The sequence below is a fragment of the Periplaneta americana genome, chromosome 9 (genome assembly GCF_040183065.1).
Source record: "Periplaneta americana isolate PAMFEO1 chromosome 9, P.americana_PAMFEO1_priV1, whole genome shotgun sequence".
NCBI classification, from domain to species: Eukaryota; Metazoa; Arthropoda; class Insecta; order Blattodea; family Blattidae; genus Periplaneta; species Periplaneta americana.
This window is the reverse complement of record NC_091125.1, coordinates 132707317-132721852: the sequence shown is the minus strand read 5'-3', so window position 1 is coordinate 132721852 and position 14536 is coordinate 132707317. Positions and strand designations below refer to the sequence as shown.

Sequence of the window (14536 nt, the reverse complement as noted above, 5' to 3'; positions counted from 1 at the left end):
AAAGCGAATGCAACAGTACTTATTGTATTTTAACTTTGGATCTCTTCTTCTTGGACGTTCTAACTCTATATTCAACTGATTTATATTCCATAACTGTGTTCGTGTCCCCCCTCTGTGGTGAAGTGTTACAGCATATAATCGTAGGAGAGTTTAATTTCTTAGTGCAATCTGTATAAAAACATGGATAAAATAAAGGTTCGTAATGAGAAGACTTCTTTCTAAAATTTCATTTTATTTTAAAGTGAAAGAAATATAGTCTATTAATAATACACTGCAGACAGTCAACAGTTACACATTTTACACCACTTGACTTTTATTCAACAGAAAATAAATTATTGATGCAAGAATACTAAGTAATAATGTATCTGTGCCTCGATAAAATTATATATCAATATTTATAACACATGTAGTAGCTTCATTTAAAGGGACATTGAAATTATTAGGCCTATAAGAAATTTGGTGATATGTTTATCAAATTAACTGCAAATTTAGAGATATTTTTACTTAATAGCAGATAAGGAAACATATGTCATAGTGTAGGATGAAATTTTTACTTCAGAAAAGATGTTGAAGAAAAACCATGGTACAGTACTCGGCATATTTTGTTAGAAACAGGAAATATATTGTTCATTATGATGTTAATGATGATGATGATGATGATGATGATGATCTTGCATGTGATATGCTCTTGTTATTCTGTTATGCTCTTTGATCAGCGTTTTAAGTAACATGTGAGTTATATATAACATTATGAAACATTCACAAAAGTGATATTCTGTGACAGATGAGTCTTTTTCGATGATTTTTTATGCATTTAATTGCGTTCCGGTTATAAATGATAATTTTGGTGGCAAATGTATATATTTCCCTACTTCTGAGAGAGGATGTCATCATTTTTATACTAGCCTGTTAAGGCTCAGATTTTAAGGAACTAGGGGAAGAAAATTACTGTATTTATTTCCTTTCATTGCTTCAGACTCACAATTTTAGCTCCAGCTTGGTATGTTATTCAGAAAGTAATACAGGGCAGTTCGAAATTATTGTGACTGCTGTAATGAATTTATTTCACATTCTTCTTAATTAAGGGCAATAGAATCTACTAAAAGAATAAGAAACATAGTTAATGTTCCCATTCAAATAGCGGTACTGTAATCTTTACGAGTTCACGGTTCAGAAAAATACTTTTTAAAAATTTACTGCTGCGATACATTGTGTAGAACAATTTGAAGGATTTTAAAAATACATATGACGACATACAGCTAAAGTTCTACAAGATAGTACAAGATAATGGCAATTTCCGCTCTTTTAAATTTAAATATTTTATTACTCTTATTCAGTTCAGTAATCAACGCACGATCCACATAAGGCAATGTTACTTTCGTAGGTCTTTTGAACTTAACCCTCAACTGGTATCTATGGGTCAATATAGACCCATATGGATAGGTATCGTTAACGTACATTTAAAAAGCAATACCAGTTGAGGGTTAAAACTCATAAATGATTGGACAGAGTGAAAAAAAAATGTTATTGAGTTGATCACATTTCGTATAAAATATGAATGAAACGCACAGAATTGGAAGAAATGCATGTGATGAGGATACATAAATTCATGCTACTAAGTCATATAGGAGAGATGGATTTGAGGCCGAAATAGTTCGAGCGGCTTAAATTGTGAAAGTAAAAATTCGTAGATATCCAACGTTCGGGCACTAAAATTAGTTTTTATACGTCTAAATACACTTAAAATATGAAGCTACATATATATTTCTTAGAAAAGGCATTAAAATTTTACAGGTATTCACTACTATTACCGGAAACTTTTGAAGTACATAATAATTTTTTATATTATTCTCATTTCAATAGTTTGAATTGTAACATATCACTAATACCTCTTCGAGATCTGTTATTCTCAGGTTATGAAGTATGTTAAACAAAATTAATTTGTAGTTAGAAAAATATCTTTTAACAACTACTGAGGTATCATGTCACATCGCAGTCATCAGTACTGTAGCCTACACGAGAAACTTTCTACCCATACGTGAGATAGCTATGGGCTGCAAATTTTATATTTATGCATTGTGACATACAACATTTAATCAGAATGAAGTAACTAATTTATATTTCTGAAGGAAACCCAGTAGTAAGTTTCTTGAAATATTAGTGACTGACCATTGTTTCCAAATCATCTCTGAAATTCAGCTATCTGATTTGGACTTTCTTTTTTTTTTATCACACACTTCAGTTTTTAGAGTCTTGGAGTATCTGAAAACGTGGTCTTTAATTGGGTGTTATTTTGTCATTTTTAAATATGGAAAGGTTAAAGCTCTGAATCAAAATAAAGAAATTCAATATAAAAACTCATCAAATGAAGCGTGCATTTCCAGAACGTTGTAAGTATCAATTTGTAAAGTTTACAGTAGGAAAAAAATAGTTTTATACAGTACATACAACGTTGTGACTTGAACAACCTGAAAGTGCACTACCGGTACTTTATTACTTAAGGCAGCACTTTCTTCATAACCTTTCGTAATATTGTCAAACAGGGCACCTACAACTGTTATATGTGAAAAAATAGATCTCCCGGTTTCAGCACTTACAATGTTATGGAAATGCATGCTTCAAATTGTTTAAGGTTATATTTATATCTCTTTTCGTATTCTCAAAACGTTCGTTCATTTAAAATATTGATTTATATAAACATCTGAAATTTAGTTGCGCATACCGGACATAATAAAGACACTTCACTCTTTCTCTTCGATTCAGTACAGATACTCTTGCGGTTACCTCAGTAACCACATCACTGCTCTAACAAATACTTTGCAACATCCGTCTTTCCCTTGTGAGTTGCTTCCTCTTCGGGGGTGCGTCCTTTCTTATTCCTCGCCATGAGATCTGCACCTCTCTCCTCTAAGAGCTTCACCACCGCTAGCTGTCCGTTGGACGCCGCAAGATGCAGCGGTGTGTTCTCTTGCTGGTTGACGGCATCCATGTCGGCTCCTTTGTCCAACAGCAGGCGGCACACTTCCAGATGGCCGTAGTAGGCCGCCTCGTGCAGCGGGGTGGATTGGTACTTATTGCGAGCATTCGTATCTATGCCTGCGTCCAAAAATATGCGTACCATGTCCAAATGACCTTTTCGTGCAGCGAGGTGCAGAGGTGTGTCGTCTACGTTGGATTGAGTGGACGCGCTGATACCTGACTGTAGGAGGAGTTTTGCGAGGTCTGCATGGCCCTGCAGAGCTGCCCACTCCAGTGGGTTGTAGCCGTAGTTGTCCTTCGCTGTTAGATTCGCTCCCAGTTCAATCAATACTCGAATAGCTGTCAGATTTCCTGAAGATGCGGCCTCGTTAACCATCCTAACTTTTTCTTCTGGTGGCGCATGTGCAGCATCCTGTAGAAATAATACACCCGGTTAGATTTAATAATATATTACTCGACCATTCTGTTTGTGGAACGACAGTCGCTCGTACTAACACACAACACGCCGCTGTTACGTCACCTGTGCAGTACAATCGCTCTCTTATTCTAGCCATAGACTATGTCTTTCTCTCTCGCACAGAGTAACAACATAAGATTGCATTGCCACTGTTTACGTTCCACATACAAAATGGTCACCTATAGTCCCGTCGCTCTAATTTCCGGCAGCCAATCGCGTTGCAGGTCAGCTACATTTAAACGTGTGCGTCTTGTGATGAAGACGATATTCATTTCTTAAGACTCGATAAATACTTAATATAATCGCCCGCCATTTTGGCTCTTTCGTTGGCATTCGCAGAAAGCACACGAGGACGTTATTTGCCGCTCAATTATTTGCTGAATTACAGTGCGTTTGATTTATTATCATAGGAACTACGACATGATAATATTTAACGGTGTGGCAAATAGATTCCTCGTATGGTAGCTCGGCAACGAAAGAACAAAAATGGCGAATGATACTACCTACCTAGACTTTATAGAGCCTTCACTTCCTGTGACGTAAGCAAAGAGGAGGAGTCACGCCGGGAATAACAGCGTCGCGACTATAGTACATACACTATTTCTAAAACATATATTCTGAACGTAGGAAATTCTTCTCGAATATAAAAATATTTACAACAAGCTGTGAAAAGCAGATGAGCGATTATCTTCCCCTGATTTAAAATTGTAAGTGGCCAGGAACGAATTCTGACTGTACATTTTGAGATTAAAGTGTTATGTCTCCCCATTAGATTCCAAATTTGTTATTCTGCCATTTGAGTACTTTTTCGTTGCTGTATTTCCGTAATGGCCAGAGTAGCATCAGTTTTGCAAACAAATTCTTTAAATATAGGCCTATCTAAGCTGTGACAGTTTTGTCTGAAGGAATTTTAAGTAATACGCACAACTCAGTGGATATTAAACAGTCCTAGAAAAAATCAGTCAGTTTTTCTCTACGATGTCTGTTCAAATAGTACCCGACTTTATTTGATCACTGTAAAGTTATTTACGATGTTAGGGTGAGACTTTGTGGTATGTGACCTACACATACAACATTTTTAGCTCTCCTGACAGCCGACCAGTCATTGGCAAACAACCCATCTTTATTGTGGTGTGGTACGTGTCTAACACATTATTTCGTGTTACCGTGTCTGAGCATATTGATAAAAAGAATTTGAATCAAATTTTGCCACAAACTCAGCGACACTCAAGCAGAAAGCATCCAAAAGCTTAAGGAGGATTTTAAAAACGCAAGTTAGGAAGTAGTTTCATTGCTTCAAAGATGATCAAAAATCGGTCGACAGTGATGAATGTTCTGCCTTGCTTTTGAACATCTAGATTTGGTTTGTGCCGAGTATGCCCACAATGGGCAAATACCACTTAGAAGTTATCCGTCACCTATGAGATGCTATTTATATGGTAAAAACGCAAGTTAGGAAGTGGTGTCATTACTTCAGAGAAGACCAAAAATTGGTCGACAGTGATGAATGTTCTGGCCTTGCTTTTGAACATCCAGGTTTGGTTTGTGCCAAGTATGACCACAATGGGCAACTACCACTTAGAAGTTATCCGTCACCTATGAGATGCTATTTATATGGTAGAAACGCAAGTATGCCCATAATGGGAAAATACCACTTAGAAGTTATCCGTCACCTATGAGATGCTATTTATATGGTAGAAACGCAAGTATGCCCCCAATGGGAAAATACCACTTAGAAGTTATTCGTCACCTATGAGATGCTATTTATATGGTAAAAACGCAAGTTAGGAAGTGGTGTCATTACTTCAAAACAGACCAAAAATCGGTCGACAGTGATGAATGTTCTGGCCTTGCTTTTGAACACCTAGATTTGGTTTGTGCCGAGTATGCCCACAATGGGCAAATACCACTTAGAAGTTATCCATCACCTAAGACGCTGATCATCGCAAGAGACTGGAACTTATTGTGACTAAATGATGACTGTAAGTTCAACGTTCAGGACATCTTATTGAAAATTTTTTGGCCAAACACCGAAACCTACAGATCCTACAGGTCTCCTACTCTGCCCACGTCTTCCTGCAACTTATTTATTATTTTATTTATTATTTATTTATTTAACCTGGTAGAGATAAGGCTGTCAGGCCTTCTCTACCCCTCTACCAGGAGATTACAACTATAACATGAACAATAAAATTACAGTTAATATTAAATTTACAAATCTGGTTGTTACCCAGATTAAAGATGTCACTAAATTGTTCGAGATTGAAGTTACTGATAATCGAGACCAATGCGACGGGAATGTTGCTATCGGTCTAGAAAAATTACTTTGAAAAGTACATTGGATAGTAGGACAGATGGGACAAGTGTGTGAAGTTAGAAGGGTCTACTTCGAAGGGGATCAAGAGAATTCTAAGAGTGAACTATTTTTTTTCATGGCTATAGGATGGATGATTTTTGATCAGATCTCGTACTTTCATAATGGCTAAGCTTAAGTTAACGTTGCAAGTCTAAATTTTGTGTCTAAGGAAGTGTCTGACTAGAGATATTATGTAGGCCTAAGTATAGTCGCGTCACTCTTATTTCCGGTAGTCAATCACGTTGCAGGTCGGCTACATTTAAACGTTTGAGTCTTGTCATTCGCTGCTGATGACGTTATGCACTACCTAAGGCTCGATAAATAATGTATATAATCGCCCGCCATTTTGGTTCTTTCGTTGGCATTAAAAGAAAGCATACAAGGACGCTATTTGCTGCACCATTACACATTATCATGTCGTAGCTCCTATGAGAGTCGATTTATTATCATAGGAGCTACGACATGGTAATTTTTAAAGGTGCGGCAAATAGATTCCTTGTCTGGTAACTCGATAACAAAAATGACGAACGATAATACCTACCTAGACTTTATAGAGCCTTCACTTTCTAAGGCGTAATCAAAGAGGAGGAGTCACGCCAGAAATAACAGCAACGCGACTATAGTAATTAATTTGTCCAGAACAGGTAAAAGGTAATCGTTATAGCATATCTCTAGTAAGTTACCATTTGGTGTTATTCTTTTAAATAAGCGCCCGTTTTTTTACTAAAATGATTATATAGCAAATTTCTTGGTTAAATTTAATTGAATATAAAAACAATTCCTTCAATAGTTTAGGAGAAATCGCTCTACACAAAGAGACAGTATGCAGAAAACGATCTTTTCAACATCGGGGTTGTTGTATTTCCGTTAAAATATCGAAATAGGTTCGTTGCGTTATCACAATATCTTCTCTATAATTCACGTTATGAAACAATAAAAATGCTAACAACATAATATAATAATGCAACACTACATACCACCGAAGTGAACCTTTAAACAAAAGCATGTATAAATGTTATGTTTTATTTAACGACGCTCGCAACTGCAGAGGTTATATCAGCGTCGCCGGATGTGCCGGAATTTTGTCCCGCAGGAGTTCTTTTACATGCCAGTAAATCTACTGACATGAGCCTGTCGCATTTAAGCACACTTAAATGCCATCGACCTGGCCCGGGATCGAACCCGCAACCTTGGGCATAGAAGGCCAGCTCTATACCAACTCGCCAACCAGGTCGACCAAAAGCATGTATATATTTCTATAATGTTTTAATTGATACCTACTCTTCTCAAACTAATTTCCTGTAACAAGTCATCCACTCTCTTCTTGGCTGCGTCCACTTGAGCCTGAAACGTAAAATAAGAAAATAAAATCAATTATATGATGAAGACTGGGTCGAGCGGAGAAAAATTCTCTCCGGCAATGGGACTCGAACCCGGGTTTTCGGCTCTACGTGCTGACGCTTTATTCACTAAGCCACACTGGATTCCAGTTCCGATGCCGGATTGAATCCTCTCAGTTTGAGTTACACATCTTAGTTTCCCTTTACGTACTTCGGTACATCACAATAAAATCAATTAGTTTATATTAAAATGTTTCTAAATGTTTTACTCCAGATTGGTTACACATTAGTAATACAGGGCGATTCATAATTGAATTACAGGTACAAACTGCAGAGATGAGTAGAGGACAATAAAACAAGGCAAAGTGTCCTGATAAATATAGGTCCTGAAATCGGCCGTTTCCGAAATCTATGGGATTGTATTATGCCTTATCAGTACAGATTCTCAGGGTTAACATAACATCCGATATGCACTGAGGGAAGAGAGAATTTAACATGTGCTCAATATGACCACCGTTCATGATAACACAGGCACTAACACGTTTCTTCATCGTACACATTCGAAGATCCCTGGTGTGTGTCTCTCATTAACAATGGAGTCTGGATTCGTTAATATTATCTACAGGACTGGAATCACTAAGAATTTCAAATATCCTCCAAAAACTGGAGGATTGAGGTCCGGGGACCTGGGAGGTCAATAGCGCAATCTACAGTGTAACTAGATATTGTTCAGTAGAAACAAGTCATGTCATTAGACTTCCTGCAGAGATATTTAGCCATTAGATATTATTTTACAGACACATACAGTTATTAGATACTATTTAGAGAATCTGAAACATTATATGCTGTTCAGAAATGTCTCAAGTTTTATAAGTTTTAGACTTTTTTAGAGACATCTGCAGTATCATTACATGATTATCGTCCTCTGACAGATTTAAATCTAAGAATGTGAAACACATTGACATTAAACATTGAGGACAATCTTTCTAGTTTTTTTAAAATAGGTCAATTCTAGGAGATGCTTCACGAAAGTATGAGACCGATTGACTTCGTCAAAGAATAACATTTTGATACCAAAGAGGGAAATTATTTCTATTTTGGCTGCGGAATTAACAATGATATTATTTATTCCCATGTACCATACCATATCGAAAGATTTAGATGTAGGCCTACCTGTCCCAACATCCTTTTTGTTCACCATTTATCTTTACTCTCTGGGATTTGATCTGTAGAGATGAAATACATACAAATTTACAATACCAAAGTTTTCGCTCACCTGCTTGTCTTCTGCTTGTTTTGTCAAGTTTTGAAGTTCTTGATTGACAGTATCTAATTCAGCCTGGAAAATAACATAAGAAATGATCATAATTATTTGCAACACACAATCCATCGTTCATTTCATTTCAGCACTAAAATATGTTCAAGCTTCTACATAAGTTTTTGTTATGTCCCTATTATCGCCCATTCAGATCTAAGCAATATCAACATTATCATGACTTACATAAAATAATGTTTATACTTCTGTCAGGTCAGTGCTATGTTATTCTATACTCCTCATTCAAATCTAAGCAATATTCATACTTCCATTAGTTTATAAATAAGCTATGTCCGTACTTCCGTTAGATCAGTGGTATATAATGTCTGTATTCTTGCCCACTGAGATTTAAGCAATATTCTGCCATGAATTTAGCCATTAACTATGTATACTGTATACTTCCGTTAGTTAGTGCTATGTTATGTCTAGGGAACGGATCTTTATGTGCTAAAAACTTGTAGTAAAAAACTGGGATATATGTATCAAAATTGTGAAAATATTTTGCTTGAATATTACAGAATTTTAAGTATGAAGGGGTATTATAAGAAATCACTCAACAATCATGTTGAGACAGTGGTGGGTTCAAATAGATCGATGTTACAGTGAACAATATAGACTTTCTCCAAGTTTTCCATCATAAACCGATGTCGGTTGTCTCCATACATTGCATAATACCGGGAGAAGGACCATTCAACGTCACAAGAAGTTAGTCTAGTCTTGCATATTTCATAAAAGAAATGTCACTGACACACAAACTATCAATTTCACCAACGTCTTCTTACTCTTCAAAAACTTTGGCAACTTAACACATAGTACAAAATCCGTAATTATTTTCAAACACTTTTAAATTTCTGTAAACTTCAGCTTACGATGTTGGATGACGTATATACGTCCGTTGATGTGACATATTAATGAATATTTAAATACTTATATAGTCACAATCATGCCATGGTATGAAAGAAAAATTTCACAACCTCGAACGGGATTCGAACCTGCGACTTCCTGGTTCGAGTCGCAGGTTCGAATCCCGCTCGAGGTTGTGAAATTTTTCTTTCATATCATGGTATGATTGTGACTATATAAGTATTTAAATATTCATTTAAATTTCTGTTTATTAGGTTCTACTTTGCGATCTTTGAGTGAATGAATTTCTTCTCAATCATTAATTGTCTCAAGTTGATTGATGTTTAAAATAACTCAAATTTGTAGATATGTAAGATAATTCATTTTTTCAAGAACAGTAAACTCAAAATAACATTGTTACGAATACACATTCTGTAATTCAATCTACATTTAAGTTATTATCTTTGAAGAAATAAAAAAATAATTTGGAAAAGAAATTAAGTTTACAGTAATGTTAAGTAATATGTTTAAATGTTACATATGTACAGTAATTTGATCGAAACGGATCTGATGAAACGTTTTTGTTTACATTCGCCTCTCGCAAATCTTGCGGAGTTGAGTTACACTCACTCCCACTGCGGAACAAAGACCTCAAGGAGCACTGATACTCTTTGCAGTCCTGTGACACGTTGCATTTCGTATTCTCAAAATTATTGGGCGTATAAAAAAAGCTTATTTGACAAAACTTGTTCGCATTGACTTCATCTATTACATTTGTGAATGAATGTAATAGATTCCCTTCTACCCTGTATATTCCTCCATACACAATTTTGACCGAAATGTTGAATGTGATGGAAACAATCAAGAAGATAATAAAGCATAACTACTACTACTACTACTACTACTACTACTACTACTACTACTACTACTACTACTACTACTACTACTACTACTACTACTACTTCTACTACTGCTACTGCTACTACTGCTGCTGCTGCTGCTATTAAATACTCAAGAAAATTGCCTCCTTCATTGTTGACGACTACATACTAGGCGTATAGTAAATTAACTTTTGTTAAGAAACCCCCTTGGAATATAAGGGCTTGTTTGTACTCACATGCTTTTTTTGAATATTGCTCGTCTGATCCTGTATTCGTTGCTCCACCGTTTCTTTGAATTCCTGAAAATCAGAAGATTTATTAAAAGCTAATTTCGCAATTTACTATACCGGTAACAAAACGTAGTACTGCAACCTTTGGTTAAATTCATTCACACGTTTTTAAAGTACGTCTATAACTAATGAAGTGGATTTGATGATCAGTATAGACCATTCGTTATCTCGTGTAACCCAATGCATGTGTGCGCGCCGTAGCTTATAGTAAGAACCTTATAGTGGGAGTAAGTGAGCTAGTTAGCTACAAGTGGAAGTGTAGCGAGGGAAGGAAGCTTCCCAGTTCACTGTCTTCTTCCCCTCACGCGCAGGTAGATTTTACGAGATAGCGAATGTCATATAACGTCCTTTCATATTGTGATTGGCTCAAGCAATGCCGTTTCTCAACCACCTAAAGAGGAAGTCCTGAAAATGTTGTTTGTCAATTCAGGATTAAAAATGTTCATATCTAATATACAGATCGGTAAAAGGGATGGATGGATGAACTGCTTTGTGTAGGTCGGATGGGTGGATGAGTGGAAGCATAGATGGACTAATGAAAGTAGAGTTGGATATTGACGATGGATGGAAAATATTAAATAAATTAAACATGAACTGCGAAATGGAAGAATGAATATTTGGGCGAATAGATAGAAGAGTGAAAAGCTTAGTGGAAGTGAGGATGTGTGTGTGTGTGGTTAGATAAACAGAGGGACGGTTGCATTGATAGAAGTGCAGATGGAAAGAGGTGTTGATCTACAAAGGGTTGGGGGTATGATTGGATGGAGAGACTTTTGATCGGTAGAAAGTTAAGTGGATGGATTATTTGATATGTGTATAAGTGGACGAACGGATGCACTGAGGCGTGGCACCCACCATGCATTGCCGCTTCTCCTCGCCCAGCCTCATGACTTGGTCCACCAGCTCCAGCTTCTTGCTGTTGATCTGCAGCTGCAGGGCCGTCCTCTGGTCCAACAACTCGCGGTTTCGGTTGGTCAGGTTGTTTTGCAGCTCGTTCAGCTGCACTTGCAGCTCCTCGCTGTTCTTCGTGATGTTCTCCAGCGTCTCCCTGCCCTCCTTGTAGTTGCTCACCAGCGCCTTGTTCATCTCTCGGACTTCGTCTCGCTCCTTCTCCAGGTTGGAGATCTGCTGTTGCCTCCTCGAGAACTCTTCAAAGTTCTTAAATCCGGCGATATCTCCCACCTGTGAGCTGTTGTCGTTGGTTGCATTGCTGTTCAGCTGAAACGCGAAGCACAACAGCTGCGGCAGAATCACCTGCAGAGGAGGAGCTGCGGCCAGCTGTGACTGGATATGAGCTGACTGCAGCATCTGTCACATTGTAATAAGTGCGTTTTGAATTATGCATTTGGAGAGCATGAAGAAAATGTATATTGCTATTAATTTATTGTAGTGTTCACCTTTTGAAGCGATGCCCTTTCAAATTTCAATTATCCAGTGACTCACAGGTCATGATATAATGAAAAATTGAATAATGCAAATTGATAATGACTGGAAAAAATTAAGTATGCATATCGACGGTCCAGTTCAAAAGGGAAACAACGCAACATTTAAAGTTTTGAATAATTGCACGATATTCAGGATTCAGAAGAACTTGAAAGTAATTTTAAAATTGCTTATTTTTGGACAAATATGTGGATAATTTTCAAGCATTCAGTGCACTTTCATTGTATGTTTTCTCAATATTTGTATTAACTTATATGAATCGAGCTTATCTAACATAAAAAATTACATAAATACTTTGTCAGTCACTTTCAAGATGCTTTGATATTATTCATTACCTCTTACATGCCAAAATTAGATAACATTTTCAGTTACTATCGCACTTGTTTTTCTCGTTAAGACGTTCGGGATTCAATTAAGTATAAAATAGATGTAAAATGTTTGCTAACAGGGTTATTAAAATGTAAGTTTTACTATTCATAAGTATTAGGTATCATGAAAAATAGTTTCAGCTTTTAACTCAAAATGAAACATATTGTATTTTATTTTGCAATTCTAAGTTTATACACCTACATTATGCACATTATATACGCCTTTTGCTCTAAAGTAATATTTTTACTTACTGCGTTTTGCTTGTAAACCGATGATATTTCCTTATTTGAAGCCATAGAATTTATCAACATAGCTCATAAATTAAATTTCATGAAGTTATATCAACTGTGAATGCATTTTTAATTCTCTACGATTTTGAATAGAATAAAATCAATTTTTTTTTGTCAATTTGTATATGTGTAAAACCGGCACTACACATATAAAACTTTTTAAATTGTTACAAACATTTAGTATGAAAACAAACTTTTATTATTTACTTGATGTATTTTTTACTTTTGTTTAATATCTTGTTATTCCCCCACTGGTCACTTTTATAAAAACAACTAATACATTTTTAACTTCCATATATAACACGTCTCAAAGCATTACGTACAATTCATCAACACTTAGTTGATCATATATATATAAAACATTAACCATCTGGAACATACCTTAAATTAATTTTCGCGTAATTTCAAGGTGAAATTTGTGTGTTTTTCTGCACTCGAGGATAACTGATGTAGCTCGTCTTGTACTTAGAGACGCAGAAGTCACAACTAGGTCACAGATATACAAACAAGCTGCGATTAAAATATTTCTCTGAAGCTAATGTCATAAGTGGGTCAGATGTGAAAGAGAATTTCCTTTGAAGTCTGTGACCTTTGATAGGGGTGGACCCTTGATATAACTCAGCTATGAACATTGGCTCGTAACTTGTTAATTATCCTAGCGTCGATGCAATCAAAGTTGGAACAGATGTTGTTTATCATTCTACAAAATAAGAAATTTAAACCACTGGGCGTGGTTTTAGTAAAAAGAAGCTTCATATGTGTGGTCTAACTTTATCTCTTCTTACGCCATTCCCTTCATTCTAAGTAATTGATACCGATCAGCTTAAGCTTGAACACTCGTTTGAAGAAGTATCTATTTTGGTATAACAGCATCTTCCAATAGATTGCTGTGAGACTTACGGCATTTGTTGCTCTAGCATTAGTCTATCCCTTAAACGACTAAATTTAACTTCATTTTTTTGAAGTAGGAAAATTGTTATAGATTATTTTACACCTCATACTTTGTTCCAAAAAGTATCTTATTTACCATAAAAGCTTCCACTTAATTCAAGTAATTGGTATACATTATTTTGTGCTTCACCACGTTTGTTCCAAAAAGTATAACTTATTTACTATAAAAACTTTCACTTAATTCAAGTAATTGGTATACATTATTTTGTGCTTCACCACGTTTGTTCTAAAAAGTATAACTTATTTACTAGAAAAGCTTTCACTTAATTCAAGTAATTGATATACATTATTTTGTGCTTCACCACGTTTGTTCCAAAAAGTATAACTTATTTACTATAAAAGCTTTCACTTAATTCAAGTAATTGGTATACATTATTTTGTACTTCACCACGTTTGTTCCAAAAAGTATAACTTATTTACCATAAAAGCTTTCACTTAATTCAAGTAATTTGTATACATTATTTTGTGCTTCACCACGTTTGTTCCAAAAAGTATACCTTATTTACTATAAAAGCTTTCACTTATTTCAAGTAATTGGTATACATTATTTTGTGCTTCACCACGTTTGTTCCAAAAAGTATAACTTATTTACTATAAAAGCTTTCACTTATTTCAAGTAATTGGTATACATTATTTTGTGCTTCACCACGTTTGTTCCAAAAAGTATAACTTATTTACCATAAAAGCTTTCACTTAATTCAAGTAATTGGTATACATTATTTTGTGCTTCACCACGTTTGTTCCAAAAAGTATACTTATTTACCATAAAAGCTTTCACTTAATTCAAGTAATTGGTATACATTATTTTGTGCTTCACCACGTTTGTTCCAAAAAGTATAACTTATTTACCATAAAAGCTTTCACTTAATTCAAGTAATTGGTATACATTATTTTGTGCTTCACCACGTTTGTTCCAAAAAGTATAACTTATTTACTATAAAAGCTTTCACTTAATTCAAGTAATTGGGATATATTATTTTGTGCTTCACCACGTTTGTTCCAAATAGTATAAGTTATTTACC

At 35.5% G+C, this 14536-nt stretch overlaps 1 protein-coding gene across 2 annotated transcripts; it reads right to left on the bottom strand.

The window, feature by feature from the left end:
* Window positions 1-2214: 2214 nt before the first annotated feature.
* Window positions 2215-13199, bottom strand: LOC138706531 (ankyrin repeat domain-containing protein 2-like). Of its 2 annotated transcripts, none has more exons than XM_069835923.1 (6): window positions 12945-13199; window positions 11317-11769; window positions 10408-10470; window positions 8409-8471; window positions 7074-7136; window positions 2215-3391 (listed from the first exon to the last, which is right to left on the bottom strand). In XM_069835923.1, the coding sequence occupies exons 2-6, from the start codon at window positions 11767-11769 to the stop codon at window positions 2798-2800; spliced, it is 1236 nt and encodes a 411-aa protein (XP_069692024.1). In that variant the 5' UTR covers window positions 12945-13199; the 3' UTR covers window positions 2215-2797. The 2 variants fall into 2 exon arrangements, with proteins under 2 accessions (XP_069692024.1, XP_069692023.1); XM_069835922.1 differs by lacking the exon at window positions 12945-13199 and adding an exon at window positions 12525-12678.
* Window positions 13200-14536: the final 1337 nt, after the last annotated feature.